This window comes from Meleagris gallopavo, chromosome 17, assembly GCF_905368555.1.
Source record: "Meleagris gallopavo chromosome 17, MGAL_WU_HG_1.1, whole genome shotgun sequence".
NCBI classification, from domain to species: Eukaryota; Metazoa; Chordata; class Aves; order Galliformes; family Phasianidae; genus Meleagris; species Meleagris gallopavo.
The window spans coordinates 3,287,997-3,306,813 of NC_139420.1; the positions used below are offsets into that span (position 1 = coordinate 3,287,997).

Genomic DNA, 18,817 nt, shown 5'->3' on the forward strand with positions numbered 1-18,817 from the left:
TTCCCACCCTTTTTTTTTTTTTTTCTTTTTTTTTTCTCTTCCACACTTCCAATACAGAAAAATAAAAAAAGGCTTGGAGAGATGAATAACGCAGCAGCAGAGAGAGCTGTTCTTTGGTAATGCAGCTCTGACAGATCTCAGCAAGAGAAGAAGTGGCAAAATGTAGGGAAAATAAGAAAGCACTGCATAGACTATGGGGTTTTCATATCACAGAATAGAGAACTGAGAATTTAGTTGTTTTCTCTGGAATTAGGTGTGAACGACAAGAGCAAAATGTAAGTGAGGTGATAATGGGAGGGTTGTTTAACACTGCTGTAACTGAAGCCCTACACAGCTTTAGATGGTAAGGTCAGTTTTTATCCACGTTAACATTCGTAGCAGTGTATGATGCAAATTGGAATAAATTATTATTTCTACATTAAAGCTACACCAAGCTCGACCTAAATGTAAGCTGCGTTGAGAAATCAGCAATTTCATCAAATGGTGCAGTGGTTGTAAATGTCAGATGAGAGTGGAATGGATATGCTTACAAGCATGTCATAAGACGTTAGCATTTTTTTGACTTCTGGCTTAGACTGAGCTTAACTGTAAAATGAAGGAGCTTTAAATGTGGCTGCTGTTGTATGCCAACTGACAATGCATAGAACTAGTTGCAGGTCACTACATTTTTGCAAAGGTTTACCCTGATAACAGGTTTTGAGAAGGGTAGTTATATGTTACAAAAAAAAAAAAAAAAAAAAAAAAAAAAAAAGGGCATCTGAGTAGCTGATGGACGTACCGAGACAGTTTCATTTCCTGCATGTTGCCTAACAGGTGGTTCCCACTGAAGGGTTTGCAGCATGGTTGAATGTGCCTTTGGAATACAGCATCTCAAGCATATTTGGAGCACAGCTTCTAAGTGAGGCACGTGTCCAAGGCATCTGCAAGCGTAACTTAATTTGTTATGTGCTAAAACACTAAGTAAGCAACCAGAAATAGTTGCTAAACAGCAGTCCTGTGTTGCTATTAAAGTGGTAAATACATTGATATCTGTATAATCAAAGTGGTTGTGGCTTGCTAGCATTCCCTGAATGAAAAAAATGCATGAAAGATTTTTTCTGCTTTTCACTTCTCTGAGTTACTCCTCTTTCCTGTTGATTGATTGAGATTGTTTCTTGCTCATTGACTGTATCAGTAAAAGATCCTAGAAAGAGAATTTTCAGATAATGCACTTATGATATGATTTGTGAAAAATTTGAATTACTTTCCTCCCCCAGACACAGTTTTAGCAAAAATGACACAAAAAATATATTTTCTCTTTACTAGGATGTCAGCCTTTCAACTTCATTGATGTTGCCATCCAATAACTCTGCTGTCATCACAAAAACTATTACCAGAACATTTCCTTTAAAGCAGAAAATGCACTTAGTCAATGGTAAGGTCCATCATCTGCAAAATATCAACAAACAATCAAAAAGTACAAAAGATCTGGAGATCCAAAGGCTGCAGATGGAGTGTGAAGAACTCAAAAATCGGCTAGGATGCTTAAGGGTAGGTTAAAATCCAGTTCTGTTCTTAATACATATGCCAGTAAACAGTTAAATTAGGTCACAGAATGGTTATGGTTGAAAGAGACTCTGGTCCCATTGCCCTGCTCAGGCAGAACTCCTTAGAGCAGATAGCCCATATGAAGGTAGCTTTTGAAGATTTCCAAGGAGGGAGATCCCACAACCTTCTGGGCAACCTGTGCCAGCGCTCCATTACCCACAGATTGAAGAACTGTGTCCTGATATTTAGACAGAATGAGTGTGTTCCAGTTTGTGTCTATTGCCTCTTCTGGCTCTGGCACCACTGACAAGAGCCTGGCTCTGTCATCACTGCATGCTCCCCTCAGGTATATATTGATGAAATCCCCTGAGCCTCTACTTCTCCAGGCTGAACAATCCCAGCTCTCTTGGCCTCTCCTCTTAGGAGATGTGCTCCAGTCTCTCTATCAGTTTGATGGCTCAACATTTGACTCTTCCCAGTATATCCATGCCTGTCTTGTACTGGGGGGCACAGAACTAGACACAGTACTCCATGTGCAGTCTCACCAGTGCTGGGTGGAGGGGGAGGATGACTTCCCTTGACACACTGACCATACTTTGCCTAATGTAGCCAAGACCATTGTTAGCCTTCATAGAAGCAAGGGTGTTCTGAGACTATGTAGTTACCAAACTCTTAAATACTGTATTAGCAATGAACTCTTCTCAACATTATCTTGTACTCATTTATATACTGTTACCTACCAGCAGCATCTTACAGCCTTCTTTTACAGCAGCACATCATATAAGAGAACTTCATCCAGTTCCAAAACCTTTGAATTGTGCAAGTTGTTTCCTGCCTCGACTTGAGCTATTACTACCTGTCTTGATTAATAGCCAGAGGAGCTTAACTGCTAAGCATGAAGGACTAGGGCAAAGTGGAGGATGTTCTGCTGCTGATGCTATGAAAGAGAAATCCCAATATTCTGGTGGCAGAAGATTATTAAGTAAAGAAAGTCAAATGCATAAACATAAATACATTGCTAGAGCAAATATTATTGTTCTCCCAGAAATTCAGCTAAGAGAAATTCTGTTTCTATCGCCACTTATTTGAGAAAGCAGAAATTGAAATTTTTGTCATACAGGAAGGCCTGATGGGGCAGAAGCTGAGCAACACAGAAGAGCTACTGAAACAATCTCAGAAAGAGCTGTTGTGGCTTCAGAGACAACTATCGCTTATCTCCACAGGAAGCCCCATGTGTGTTTTGGCAGCTAGCAAGGTGAGTTCTGCTAACAATTTTTTCAATTCTAACTCCCATTTTACACTGAAGTAGGAAGGGGGAGATTTATCATAATTTTGTCTGGTTTTATTGAAACAAAGCACTGCTATTCTAAAAGTAGTGGGAGAAAGGTAGGCCTCCTGAGATGTATTTTAAGTAATTGTTGTATGTAATTTGTGGGGACCAGAAATAACATCTTGCATTTGGTCTGTGAAAATGTATGCACTCTTGGTATTAAAATGGCACTTCCTAGACCCTTATTGCATACAGAAAGATGTCTGACATCTTTCTGTATATCAGCAGGCACAATCATTTTTATCAGGATTGTTATTCTGGGAAGATTTCTTGGCATGACATACAGGACTGTAATTCTGTCTCCTCTCAGCAGTGCCATTAATGTGCATTCCTATTTACCAGCAGACCCTCATCAGCATAGCTGCATCCAGCCCTGAACAAGCAAAAATGAATGTCAAGCCACATCAGACTTGATGCTGATGTTTGGCAATATAAATTACTGAATACATATTAAACTGTTTATGTTAACAATGACTTAACCTCTTCTAGTTTTGCTAAAATGTGAGTCCTCATCTGCCACGCCTCAATAGGTTAAATATTTCAAGTTTGAAGACTTAGATTTCTAAACAGTTGCCTGTGGTAAAGCATGTATTTTAAAATCCTCATACCCGTAAATCTCTGCTGATAATGGTAGTTTAAAAGACTAGGTGCTATGTTGTTTTTGAGTTATTTAATTTACTTGTATTTTCCATATTTTTGAACATGAGATTTCCAGAAAGTTTATGGTAATGTATATATTTTACACATGTAGCTCCACACACACTGTGTCCAGAGTATGCGTGCTTTACGCCTATCTATGAGAAGGAATAAGAAGAGTTGGTTTTGTTCAGTGTCCTGTATTATGTGATTTTACAGAGATCTGACTTATTTTCAGGTACCGGGCATAGGAATTTTTTCTTTTGCCTGTTACAAAAGCATGTAAAGCGATAGAAATGTTCATTTAGTCTCTAGCTTAGGCGAGACAGATTTCTAAAATGTGTCACCTGGAATCTTCTGCTATTACTTTGTGTCATATGTTGCAGATCTGTATTTGTTGCTGAAGTACAGTATGTGATAAGTGCTGATATAGTCGTACTTGGAAGGAATGTTTGGATTTAAAGCTTGCACATAGCTCAACTGAGAAAAAAAAACCCTAACTTGCCAAAATAACAATTGGAAAAATAAACAAACAAGCAAAAAAAAAAAACCCACCCAAAAAACAATTTATGCCACAAATCAGTATAAAAGTAAGGCTGCACTTGCCTGATGATCAAAGCCATAATCTAATCTGGGAAGGAACATATGATCCTGAGTAGGAACAGCTTTTCTTTCTGAAAATACCAGAGTTTCGTTTTTTTCTGGGTACATGAGTAATCTCTGGGAAGGTCATTTGGGGCTGAGATTGGCACAAAAGAGGAGTGGTCTCGGGTACCTTACTTTTAGAAGATGGACTTCCCATTCAGAAAACTGCAGTCTTTCTAGAATGTTACAAAGAAGACATCTGGGGTCTTCCTGAATGTCAAGCACACATTGACTGATTTTCATCTGTTTCATTCCTATAATGGGGGACATTTTTTAGAGGAAGCTTGTTACTCTGAAGATCACAGTCTGATATCCTGCAATACACTTTAACAGAATTTAATAGAGTAGTGCCTTGAGAGCACAATATTTCTTTCCTCTTTTAAATGCAAAAAGGAAAACACACTCCACAAAACTTCATGTTTTCTTGAAAATTTAATCTCTCTGAGCCTTAAGAATTAATTATGTTATAATGAACTCATTCTCGCAGTGGGTCAAATTCTGAGTTAGAATAATAATAATAAAAAAAACCAGATTGAAGTCAGATGTTTTAAAACACATTTATTTAAAGTATCCCCTTAGAGTACCTCCCTCTTGTTGCTGGGGAGAGGCTGGTGGCACACTCACAAGTTTTTGCGTGAATATATTGGATACGGTTTTCCTTAGAAGAGGAAAGACAGAATGGTTAGGATGCTCCAGGTAATCTGTCTTAATACCCTTCTGCATTTGAGTTTCTAAGCCTTCCATTGGGCAGGCTTGGCTGTGAAAAAAAATTGCAGCTCACATTTACAGTTCATTGGTTCGTGCCAGTAGGCCACAGATGACCTACTGAGAAGATCCTGTGATAGCATTACTTGGAGGTAAAATAAAATCTCCCAGCACCCGCCTCTCCCCGAGTCCTCCCTCACAGAAACACACCCTTCCCTGATCCCACTTGCTGCTTGTCAGCTCCCGTCTCTGCTCCCTGCTGCTGTGTCAGGGTTAATACTGTGTGAAAGAGAAACTGGCAAATAGGGAAAGCCATCTTTGTGTGCGTATGTGTGTGTGAGCACTGCTGTTTCATAGGCTCTGGCAGCTGCTGCATGGCTGATGATGCTTGCTCTCTCTTTTTCACCCTGCCTCCCTGCAGACAACTAATGAATCATTTCTAGCCTGAATACAAGCTGTGCAAACACACCAATGCTGCTGCTGCCGCCGCCGCCGCTGCTGCTGCCTCTCTCTCCAAGGTTGTAATTTGACACAGCAGACTGCAGAGCTTTCTCGGCAATGAATGCTGAACGTCGGAAGCACTTGATTTGAAGGTATGCTGAGATTTCACCTCTTCTAAAAATAGCTATTTCTGCTAAATGCTTTACAGGCTGACTGAGGGTGGGAGAGCTGAAGATTTGTACGTGTCTGTGCGTGTCGGGGGAGAATTCTTTTTTTAGTTAGCAGTAATGCATCTGAAACTCTTATCAGAGGCAGACAAACTTTATTATTCTGCTGCAATTTGATGATGCCTTTCACTGAATGTTTTCTTGTAGGCGCTGCTTAGAATAATAAAATGTGTTAGTGTCATGCAGTAATACTAGGTAAAGGGATTAAATTCTTGCTAGATTATTCCATCCTCCCTCCTACTGATGTTTAATCTGTTGTCGTTTTCCTGTCATTTTCTATGGTTTCCTATGAAATAAATACTGTATTCGCAGGTTTAGTGGTGCCATGTTTCTTTCCTGTATTGGTGTCTGTGGGCAAAGTTAGTAATCATACTGGCTAGCAGCTTCCCCCTCCCCCGCAACCTGAGCCTCCAAGCATGGTGCATATCAGGGTCTCCTTTTGCTTTGCAGATGTGTATTGTCATGTCGTGGCAAAGTCATGAATCTCTTCCAAAGCAATGCTGTTAATTAAATTACTTGTGATGTGTGTGTGGTGTTTAATGCTAAATTAGACCCACTGCAAGTAAATATCTCACTCTTTTTGTTGGAGGGAGAGATCTTCTGCAGCTGCACATATGAACACCCTGTGTATGGCAGTATTTGTGAGAATTATGTTATGCACATGAACACGTAGAGAAGTACAGCAGCATTTCATTATAGGATATGCAAACAAATGCTAGTTCAAATACTAGTTATTATTAGCATCTGCAGGTATGCTGTTCTCAGTATTGGAGGGAAGACTGCAGTTTTATGTCGGTATTTTTTAACCTCACAAACTGGCTGACGCCAATCGGCTTGGGCAGACAAGGTATGCCTTTCCAACAGGAATATAATGATTGACATTACAATTGCATATGGTCTTAATACTGTTTTGACCGAGGGAAATGTAAGCACATGTTGAGGCATTGGTTTTTTTTTTGTAGCTACTGATGCCTGTTATTTTAGTGGTAAAACACTGACTGGAATTTTTTTCCAATTGCGATACTAATTTTATATATAAAATAGCTCAGTGGAACATCTAATTAATGAGTCTTGTCACTGCATCTAGTAAATAGAGAGTCAAGCCCTTACATGACTGGAAATTTTTAGAAGAGAGATATAAAATTAAAGCCCTCAATATTAAGAAATTCACTGAGAGTGCAGAAACAGGAAGATTATACCAGGACTGCAATCAACAAAATTTGAATAAGGACTATTACTTAGCAAGGTTGAAAAGCTGCCTTAGGAAAACAGTATGAAATATTAAAACAGAGGTCAGTGATAGAGTTGAAGTTTCCAGAAATTAAATACAATAAAAAATAACAGCATACATGAACTGATATGAAAGTTACTCCAGTCACTTTTTATTTTACCTTTTTGATCCAGAGGTGTTACATTTTTAATAGACAAAGGCTTTCAGCTTGACCCAGCTGGCAAATGAGGAACAGTGATTCAGATCAAATCTCACAGATAACAGCCAGGATTCATTAGCATGAATGAAATATGAATTATGAAATATACTTGCATTACTTTCAGTACCATAAAGGAGGATGTTGGGTCTTGTTTAGATGACTCTTAGTTGTTTTTCTTAAAGATCCAGTGGTTTTGTACACACTACTTTCTTTTTAAAAGGAAAAGGCCCTACTCCAAATTAAACCAGGGAAGTGGTCATGCTGCCTGCAGACAAGACAGCAACCTTGATTTTTCATTGCTATATACCTGAATGGTTTCCAGCTTGATAATGTACAGCATGACTGTAGTTGAGGCAGTGAATGGAGATGCAGTGCTATAACATACAAAGGGATGGGAGTGTACTTGGAGCACCTTTTTGAGAAAGGTGTTGAATTTTCTGAAACTGTAAGCAAATTATGGCTTTAAAATCAACCAACTATCTGATACACATAACTGTTGATTACAAGCTCCAAAATCTAAGCATCTCTCTCTATATGTGGCCAGTCTTGTACTGATACAAGCTCTGTAAGTACTTCTCAGTGTATGCAGGATATGTATCTCTTTGTATGTCCATTCATTCTATTTTTCATATGTGTAAGATGTGAACACTCGTAATTTAGATAGGTGTATGGCACCGTGTATGAATTGAATGTTTAACCACAGAGGTGTTCATTCTGCTGATAGCTTGTTACAAAAGTACAGGCCTTTCTGGATTGCTAGGACTAGGAATACGATGCTTACAATTGCTGGGTAATTTGTGTCCTCTGGTATTAAGGACTTTTCCTTTCTGTTAATCAAAATTAAATATCCAAAGTCTCACTGGCTTTATTCTGAAATAGAGAACTGGTGTGTCACACATTGCTCTGTCCTGTCCGTTCCATTTATTTACATTGAATGAAGCGTGATTTGAGAGTCAAGGCTGTTCTTCATTTAATTGAAATTGTTATTGGCCCTCCTCAGTGCTATGAAATATATCAGAGCAACCAAAATATCTGTTAGGTAAGACTTTTTCCTTGGACAAATTTATGTTTTAGTATTCAGCAAAAGCGACTGACTAAAGTAGAATTTTATGTAAATCCTTTGTTTGTTTTCCCTTTGACAGCATTAGCTTGTCATGTCCTGTGAATGCTCTGATAAAGTGGCAGATAGGTAGTGCTTCCTTTCTATCATTTTGCCAATCTTTGCATACATAGATGTAGGTAACTGAATCCTATTTAATATTTTCTGAAAAAATGCCAAGTACCACTGATGATTTTTGTAAGCAGTCCACCACAGGTGAGAACTGCCATGAAGAACTGCTGACAGTAGCATATACTAGTTACTGCTGGAGTTGAAAACTATGTGCCAGAATCATCATTAAAAATAGAACGTAGACACAGTGCTGCAAAATGTTGTCTTGAAGAAGCTACATGTCATGAAAACAGTTTGTGTTCACCAGGCTGATTTGCACAGTGGGTTCTTGGGAAATGACAGTGACAACATTACTCCGGCAGAACAGTTATGTTATGGAGCAGGTGGTGAACAATGAAGTTTGAATACGGTCAGTGTGGGCTTTTCGTTAAATGTAACCATCTTCTGCTTAGTTGCATGTTGGAAATGTTTTCCTTTTAGAAAGTATGATAGTAAAACCACCTGTGGTTGGCATTTTGATAAGGAAATTAGAGTGGCATGTAGGCTTGCATCTCAGCACATTGGCTTTTGCTTGTAACGTGGGACTTGCTAAGGAAATCAGAGCGTGATTTCCAGTTCTGCCACGGATTCTGTGAATAGCCCTGAGCAAAATACTTGGTATCTCTTGGGCTCTGTTCTGTTTCTGTAAATGGGAATAATAATGAACACTTTCCACTACATTCTACTTATTTTGTTGGCTTCAAATATGAGACCTTCAAATTGAAGACTTCTTAAAACTTACAAATACTATAAGATTTATAAATCACTTATAAATCACTTGACAGCCCACACTGTACATTGATGGTCTGTTAAATATATGCATATATATACATGTACATATATATATATATGTGTGTGTGCATTTCAAGGGACCAGAAGAATCTGAATTGTTATTCCAAAAAGCTCAAAATCATTTTATTTGATTTGCTAAAGTTTCTGTTGTGCTCATGGGTATGAAATAAAGAGCCTAATTTCCTTGATGAAGGCAGTGGTTTGGTAGAAAAATTTGCAGTGAAAAAGAGGACTGCAAGTCAGATTTCATTTTAGATTTTTAAATTGTCATTAGATTTTATCTTTACTGTTTTAGAAACAGTATAACATTTCTTGATTCTAAGGCCATAAGCACTACTGTGCTGAATGTTTGATGTTGGCTGGTTAGCAGCAGCAGCAGTGTAAATGTTATGGTAAAGAACAAAGAGGAAACCATAGTAAGTATGATAGCACAGTAAAATCTCTCTTCTCTGTTTTTGCAATTAGGAAAATAGCTTGCTTTCTTTCTTTTTCTTTGAAAAGCATTCTTTATTTAAGCTTTTCATCGTTGTGCCTTCATAAAAGCCTGAGCTGGGCTCAGTGCACAGGTGGGCAGCCTTCACTTGCACACTCTGCTTCCACTGAGGCCAGAATTTTAGTTTTTTGTAGAGAAGCATAAATAATTTTTATAGACAGGTTCAGTTACATTTTTACACCTGATGTGTGTGGGGAAAAAAAATGACAACAATATCCACTCTTTCCAATTTGGGAAGGAAAGGAAGCCCTTTTTGAACCAAGTTACCTTGTTTAGTGCTGGCTTAGAAAAATCCTGAATTGACACTGAAGTTCTCCAGAATCAGGAAATTATTCCATAACTTCATCATTTGAGCCCCTACTGAATATTTCTGTACCTCCTTTTCATACAGTTGAAAAATCTTATTACTTCTGCACAGAATATCATGATGCCTTTTTACAGAAATGCAAAACACATCTCCAGTAAGTATAACGTGGGGCTTGCTTAAAAATACACTGTAGTATTTATCAGCAGGGACTTTTATGGAAATCTGTTGTAGTTTACACCGGGAAGGGTAGCAGAGCACAGTATGTCTGACAGTGTGCTGATGAGTTGAACTCTCACTGAAGATTGATAGTTGATAGTGCTCAGAATTCAGCTGGATGAAGCTTCTGATTGTCACTGTAATAAGCAATGTGTGCATATTTTCTGCGTTTTCCCTTTTCTTTGATAGTCACAATTATAACTATTTGTTAAATCCTTCCCCTTCTCCGCTGACCTCAATTCTGTATGTAATTTAACAATATTTGTAATGTTTTAATTCCAAGAGTATATTTTTTTCTTTTCTCTCCTGTTTACTGCTTGCTAATTAAATTTTGTAGGTGGCAGTTTGAAATCTTAGTGGGACAAGTCATGTGACTGCTAATGCTCTGCAGATCTCTATTACATAACCTTTAAGTAGTTTGGGAAAATGTGCTTGTGTCATACTGGGCCTGACATAAGGCTCAGTCTGAAGCCAACAGTCTGATAGTGTTGTTTTTCATATATATATAGAGAGAGAGAGAACAACTGTAGAAATCTTGTGGATGGTTTGTTCTGGCACAAGATTTGTGCCCTCAGTCGTCAGGCCAATTTCCTTACTTCCCTGCAATGCTTTGCAGTCTGCATTTTCTGCCTTTTCTTCAGGACAGAAGAGGGGAGGAGTTAGATTTAAACACTGACATAGCAGGTAATGATTACATGAATATTAAATGTAATGTGCTAGGATGTGTTTTCTTTTCCTGGTAAGTTTGTTCATTTTAGATTTGAAGTGACCAGAGTACAGAACAAACACAGAAAACATCTTTATCTCTCTGACCCCTTCCCCTGGCTATGAATCTTCATTAAACTCTGGCGCATTATGCAAAATGAAAACATAAATCAATAGAGAAGTTTTAAAAAAAAAAATGCTGTGCAGGGATGATCAATTTTTAATGCATGGAAATTCATTAGGTTGCTGTTCTGCAGGAGCATTTTTATAAGTGACAGCAGTGTGTCTACTAAGAATTACAGCTTATCTCTCTTTTCCTGAATCAGCACCATCTTTTGGTCCTACTTTGCATAGTTTCACATTTTTGTTGCCTGCAATGTGTTTATATGCTATCCAGTGCAGCTTAAGCACTTCACTGTTGACTGACCAGTGCTGTTCCCTGGAGAAAGTAAATCTCATTCTGGTTTCTTGGCCAAGATGTGGGTCTTATCTGAGGCTCTGATACTTGATATTCTGTGTGTTCAGAGCAGGTCAGAGGAGATCTTTTGTACTTCAGCATTTTCACCTGCTTGGAAGGCTCAGTGAGCACGGGCTCCTGTAGCTTTGCAATAGAAGTTGCAGTTAAGAACTAGGAACAGGTAGTTATGATGTTGGGTGGTGTGAGTTTGTTCTTTGTTTTTTTTATGAAGATATTTTGTAAGTTTATCATTTCTTATTGAAATGTGATTGTGTGCTTCTGCATTTTGTTTTGCCTGTGGTTTGTAATAGCTTTTCTCACTAAAAGCTCTTTACAGAGTCCTTAAGAACAATTAAAAATTATTTCTCATCATTTTGCAGATGAGAAATTTTCAAAGTACTTCAGGGTTTTTTTGCTTAAGATCTTTCAGCTGAATCAGTGATAGATGTATGGATATTGTTTGTGGAGCCATGTCCAAGGCATTTTCCACAGCATTGGTTCTCTTAATTAAATGTTGGATAAGAAGGGAGGAGGGATAAGTATTGATATTTTTTAAAAAGCTTCCTTTTTTTTTTTTTTCCCACTTTAAATTAATTGACTATTTCCCTATGTTGTACTCATAGGAAACACTTAGGAAATTGATAACTACTATTTTTAAATTACTGCTATTGTAAATCATGGAGGCTATAGTCTGTCAGTTCTACAAATGGCTGCTTGCTTATGCTGGGTATACTGAAACTACAAATGTTTCATTGCAGGTAGGGGCCTCTGTTGTTCAGCTGTCTTAAATTATCTCTGTAAAGAAAAAGAAAGCTTCCTGTTTCTAGGTTACTGCCCCTCCACAACTAACATTCCCAAGTAAGCACAAGGAACTGTCCTTGACATCAAATCTGCCTTGAGGATAAAAATGTTTTGTTTGTGGTGTGTAATAATTGCCAAGAGGACAGAATTGTCATAGCAATCATGGATCTTTAAAAGGGAAAAAAAATACAGATCTGAGACATATAGCACTATGTAATTTATTTTTACTATTTGCAACAGCCATTAAAAGTATAATTGGTGACACTAGGAAGAATAATGCACGTGCATGAGCTGCATTGCATTTAAAATTCCACGTTGTTCCAATTACTGGAATTTCTTAATTTGTATCAATAACTGCAGGGCTTAGAAGATTTTTATTTGTAATGGCTCAGAGCAGCCATATCTTCTCCAGAAAAGTTGTAAATCTTTGCTCACGTGCATGAATCTTACTGTTGTGATCCAGTGTGCCTGGGAAGTAATTTTTATAGTCCCATCGAGTCTCCTTTGTGGAAAACCTGCAAAGTTCTATGGGAACATTCAACTATCTCTATACATCACTGTTGGATTGATATTAGAGTACTATTACATAAATCATAAAAGCATCAAATAAGTAATTTAGGGAAATTATCACAACATCATACTCAGTATTGCATATCACTTAAAGTTACCGTACATTTGAAAGGGGAGGAGAGCAATGTTAGAAACAAGTGCTGTTCTCCCTCTGCTTATCATGTTGCTCAGTCCTGCTGACACCAGCTGTGTCTGGGATGGGCAGCCCTGGCCTCGCCTCTTGGGAGCCCAGGGCTCACACCTGGGTTCAGACACCTGTGTGGTCATCAGAGAAATGGAAAGTCCCCTGTGCACACATATTTGCCGGCTTCTGACAGTAACATATGGCTTCAGCTTCTACATTTTCAGGATTTTCTATGGATACTTTTGGGGAAAGATCAGGGGAAGATGGATATCAGTGGTGTAATAGTGGTTTTGCTCCTTCCATTTCAGTAAGTAAGAGTCATGGGAACTTCTTTCACTTGATTGATGTATGAGATTCTGGTAGTAATTCTCCTTTCTAGAAAGGATCTTAACCTTAAAACAAAGAGCTTAAAGAAACATTCTGTACCAAATGCTTTTTAAAATGAGTACTGTACAGTGCATGTTAAGGATAAATTGAATTTGCATTTGTAAACTTAGTAGCAGAACTTTTTAGAGTTAAAATAGCAAGTAAACCATGTCTTCAAATAAATACATGTGCCACGGTCATGTGAAGGGAGAATGCAGAGCAGGCAGGGATGGCAGTAGTTTATCTTTTTGCAAGGATGGGCTTTAAAAACTGTTGAATGCATTGTTGTATGGACATACTGTTGTAGGTTTTATAGATTCATGTGGTGCACTTTCAGCTTGAGTTTTCACAGGGCTTGCATACGTTGTCTTACAGCACAGGTGTTTTGTAAGAATGATTATCAAACCCATTTGTTCTAAAGGGAACATGATTTCTCCAGGTTACTGCAACAAGTCAGTGTTAGTAAAAAAAAAAATATGAGACTTTTACAATTTTCAGTTCTTTACTTTCCTGATGCAGAAAATAAAAACAACAGGGAAAAAAAAAAAACAACAAAAAACAACAGAACAACACACAAAATTGCAGCAGTTGTGTACACTGCATACAACTCATAGAAATACAGGTGCTTGTTGTTCTCTAGGAGAAGATAGCAACAGTGTCAGTCTTGCTGTGCAGATAGTGCTTCTTAGCCCCTTCCTCTCTACAACACATGCAGAACTCAAGAATTGGGTTATCAAGAAGATGTACTATGCAACGTGGCATACATTGCTTAGAAATCTCCCTTTATGTTGCCAGCAAATGTTTTCTTTTGATATCTCAATGAGAAATTTTCTTCATTTGTTATATTATGGGATTCAGTTTGGTCTCCCTAATATGAGAATTTAATAGTTGGTAACATAAACTCAGCATTGTGTACAACTCAGTTTAATCACTTAGGATTTTGCAGTGGAGTTAACCTGAATTCACTGCTCCAAAGCTTTCTCCATTAGCTTATCTAGCTCGTTATCAGGAGCTGAATTTATGTCTGGCTACAAATGATTGCTGATGACTTATTCTTTTAGTTTGCATAGTACAGGTGTATGCATTTGGCTTTAAAGTCTTCAGCTGTTTGTAGAGGTACTATGGGTACTATGACTAGGGATCTGAAATAAACATGTCTGTGATGGTGGATGGATAGGAATCTGGTAAATCTGCTGCTCCTACCTTAAAAAAATATATATCTTAATCTGACAGGGAATTCTCTTGTTCCTAAGATCTTGCAGGGAAACGAGATTGCTGGATGTTTCTTGGGAATGGTTCTTCCTGAGAAAACCAGGCCAGGATCTGTCTTTTTTACTTAGGATTTAGAAGAGAAAAGTGTATTTCAAGACTTCCTTTCTTATGTGAACAGTGGCTGGATTTTAGCATGCTATCTGCACTGGGAATTTATTAATATAATTACTGAAGCTATGTATAGTTAAAATATTAAAGGAATCAGGCTGACAGCAAGTGTAATCAATGTACGAAAACAAGCCCTTCTACAGCAGTATTAGCCTTTACAGTCTGAAGCATTCTTAGTTTCCTTCCAGTACATTCTTCTACACTTGCCAGCAGCACGTACAAGTTGAGGACTTAAAGGTGAAATGATGTTTCTTTTTTTGTTTATTCATATATTTCAGTCTTTGCAGTAATGACATTCCTGCAGAAGTAAAGTAGGATGTGCACTGATCTGCAGTGTTAAAGGTGAAGAGGTGGAAGGTCAATGTAAAAATCGTACTCTGATTTCTCTGGTTGCCTTGTTCTCATCCTTAAGAAAGGGTATAGCAAGACAAGGCTTTGTAACAAGTCACTTAATATATTGTGGTGCTCCCTTTAACGTACCCTAAGAAGGATTTAGCAACCTATTTACAGACCTTACAAATCTGTCACTTGGGAAGTGAAATTTTCACAAGCTGACTCAGTTCTCATTCTCTCCTTTCACCTATGGCTGTTTCTCTGTCATTTACACCACGACATGATGTATTTTACTGATGTCATATACTAAGTGAATCTTGGCAGCCTGACCTTCTTCGTACTTCCTACATTCCTTAGCGTCTTGTGAACCATGGAATAGTGGAGGGTCTACAGACAGAAAGGTACTGGGAATGTGATGGCTTGCAAGGCCTTTTGCAGAGGAGTTAAAGAAGCTGTTCATGAGCCTTGGCCTTTCCTGCTTTGTGACTTGATTACCTTGTTCTTGTTGCTGACTCTTGGAGAAAAGAAGCATCTTTCTCTGTACTTATGTGTACAGTCACAACATGATTGTGGATTCCATATCCTCATACAGAATGGATAGTGCCCTGAACTTTTCAGCTGCTAACTTACAGACTGAAATGTTGACTTAATGAAGACTTCTCCTAAGTCATCTCAGAAAGTGTGAGGTCATACAGTAAATGCTATCTCACATGTACCAGTAGTTAGAAATACGTGATGCTTGCTTAAGAGAGAGAGAAACCAAAAAACCTCTCTCAGTGCAAATTCAAGAAGGAGCTTAAGTTTGTGGAGCTTCAGGCAGAAGATTTTATTAATAAGTTATAGTGGCAATGATAAAGGAGTAAGATATCTGGGAGAACTAGAATCTGGTTATGAGGAAGAATATTTTAAGCTTCAAGGTATCTTCAGAGTAACTGTATTCCTTAAATGATGGAAAGCAGAAAATTGCAGTGGATTTCAGTTTCATTAACCAGATCAAAGAGGACGATAGATGTGCCCTGCATTATCATCCTTTTGCTCATAAAGTATGCAGATGGAGATTGGAGGAAAAGAGACAATCATTTAACTGATCTTCATGTGACTTAAAAGGAAAGTCCTTTTCAACTCCGGCCATTCTATGATAAGTCAAAATGAATTCGTTCTCACTTCCTAGACTTAATTCTGGGACTATGATTATTTAGCCATTTAACTTGCCTTTATTCACAGAGCTCCCTAAAAAAGAAGAGTCATCAGCTACTGTAGGCACAATTTCATGTGAAATGAATGTGTAAGCACAGATGTGAGGTTTCAGTGAACTGAGAAATGACTGGTAAGAAAAGCAAGTAGGAGTTCAAAGTAAATTTGCTGTAGCTTTAGCAAGAAAAGAGACTAGTTATAGCACCAGTCAGAGAGAGGTTGTGACCAGTGACCAGCACTCTGTCAGTGTGGTACTTTTGTAATATGTGATAAAAAATTAGCTGGAGAAAAAAGCTTTCTTTTTTTTTTAGTATCTGTCATGTAGTAGAGGTGAATTACATGCGAGAAGTGCCCATTTTTCCATAGGCTGTAAGAATGCCCAGACAACTAGATCCAATTTAGGTGATTATATACCTCTAAGATAAATACATTATGCCTTGGAGATTTAGACATAAAAATTTTTTAAGAATGTGATTCAGTTTTAATAATAATAAGCACCAATTATCTGTATAATTATTCTTTATTATTATATCTGTATAATTTGAATAAATTTGGGAGAATTTATTTCATGTCATAATTTCTACGTAGATGATCCAAAATTATTTCTATCTGAAAAAATGATTGTTTCTCAAGTGGTGGGCAGGACCTGAAGGCTGCAGTCTGATGTTGATGCTTCTCTCTCTGATGTTAGAATGAAGCAGTCCTATTTTAGACTCCACAGGCTGAAAATCTCTTTTGATTAGCCCATTAGTGCATGGCCAGAATGACAGATTATTCACCTGTAGAGTTAAAGCTGTGGACTGCAGTGTTTTTGGAATGCAGGGGAAAGCCTGCAGTGCTCAGGTGGCGGTGCTGTAGGACTAGTCTGTTTGTTAATGTTTTTGGCTGCACATATAGGCACAGATCCAGCAAGGCTAATGCCAGAGGACTTGCACTTGGAAGAAAAAAGCACAAGAAACTACCGTGTTTTTTCTCTGCAGGTTCACTTTCTGTTTTGGCAGATACATTTAAACTTAGTCATAAAATCATCTATAGCTATCAACAGAGAGCAGGTAGCAGGTGATCGCAGAATTAACAGAGGTACTGCTGTTTAGCACATCTGTTGTTGAAAGTAATGCACGTAGGAGAGAATAGAAAAATTGTGGACTCTACAACAGAAGCTCAAGATGTTGTTTGTCGAGTGATAGGAGACTGTTTTTGCCAAAATTATACATTTTCTTTTGCCAAAATGGGAATGTCAAACTCACGTTATTTGGCTATTGAAAGGTACCAGCTGTTACCAGATGCCTTCTGGCTTCTGTTTGGGTTTGAGAATTCTTTAAAGAGACAAATCTTTAGCTTCTGTACAGTTGTTTATGTCAAAGGGAGTTAGACATTCTTCCGACTGTCATTTTCTTATGAAAAGCCACCTCAAATCCTTTCGAAAAGATTTGCATTTTATGTTGGTAATAACTTTGGGCTTAAAGAGCTGATTCTTAGAATTCTGGTGGTATCATTCTAGGATCATGCCAGTAGGAAAGGTATTGGTTACACACATGCAAATGAAAGAAAAATTGGTGAGGCTAATACATAAGGAAGGAAGGGCAAGTAAGAAGGGTAGGAATAGATACTGTGGCTCATTTAATACCAAATCTGATGTCCTAAACTGTACTGCATCTGTGTTGAAGTTGTACAGTAGTGGTAGAGTTTAAAATATTGTTTTTAAAAAGAACAAAGCATTAGCTAATTTTTGTTATTTTTGGGGGGAGAAAGTAGTTCATTTTGCCAGTTTGATTAGCAATTAAAAATAATGATTTTTTATTTTAATTTTTTTTTTTTTTGCAATTTTGTTCATTTTTTGGGCTATGCGCACTGTTGCTTATCAAGTCGTTTTCTTGTGTCATCTGCCTGGTTTTATTTTATTATTCTGGTGATGTAGACTATGACATGTTTCTGTTCCATTGCTCTGATTGCATGCCTGGATAGCCTCCAGTGCATCCTATTGTTCTTTCTTTGATTTGCAAGTGACAAGTGAGCTCTAATTTTTAAATTTATTTATTAAAAACTCTAAACAACAATCTTCCCACTCACAATCAAGTTCACTATTCTTCCAAAGCTGAATCTGTATAATTAACCCTCAAGCTAAACTTAGCATTTTCAGCAGCGTTTGCTTTCTACTCCCTGTCATAATGGGCATTGTTCGATCTGGCTAAGACTGGGAGGATATTTGAACAGAGATGAAAGGAATCAAATACCATCATTGAGTGGGTTTACTGATATGGACAATTAGGAATCACTCCTCCGATTTCCGTATCATACCTATATTCTTTTACTTTCTGAGATATTTGTATAATCTGCCATGGCTATGGCACTCCTGTGGCTCCATACCATTATATTTTATTCCCGAACTGCTTGCTATTAATAATTTTTTCCTCTTTACACAGAGGCCGAATGAATTATACAAGGTCAGTGGTTAAGTGTGTAGAACCAGAAAGTTGATCTGCATTCCCTGAATTACTCCTGTGCTCTGATGACAAACATTTCTTACTCGTTTATTTTTCCTCATTCATCTTATGGAAGTGGTGTCAGTCACCAAATATTTGTCATTAGCAACCCAAACTGGTGGATCAAGCCTTATTATCGAAGGACACAAGATTGTCACATCTAGCCTAGAAAATGAGTTTCACATTTGCTTGATTATTTGAATATGATTAGAGCTTATTTTCCAAAGCAGGAAGTGTTTTGTTAGTTGAAATCAACAAAGTCTTGAGTAGTGAACCTCTTAGAAGGTTCAGTTTACCTCATCACCACCTCCTTGTTGTTACTCTGTTGTTACACTTGTAGTTGTTACCATTCTGCACATCTACCTCATGGGGAAAATTAAAATTCAAGAGCTCTTGACGATAAAAAGAGCTCTAGAACAATTGTCAAGTACCTGATAACCCCAGA

At 37.8% G+C, this 18,817-nt stretch overlaps 1 protein-coding gene across 1 annotated transcript in view; it reads left to right on the top strand.

Moving 5' to 3' along the window:
- Positions 1-1,305: 1,305 nt before the first annotated feature.
- Positions 1,306-18,817, top strand: part of RIMBP2 (RIMS binding protein 2) — a 116,771-nt gene continuing 99,259 nt past the window's right edge. Inside the window, exons 1-2 of the mRNA XM_085238704.1 lie at positions 1,306-1,530; positions 2,648-2,782. Of these exons, the coding sequence (XP_085094830.1) occupies positions 1,330-1,530; positions 2,648-2,782 (336 nt within the window). The 5' untranslated portion in view covers positions 1,306-1,329. The remainder of the gene's footprint in view (positions 1,531-2,647; positions 2,783-18,817) is intronic.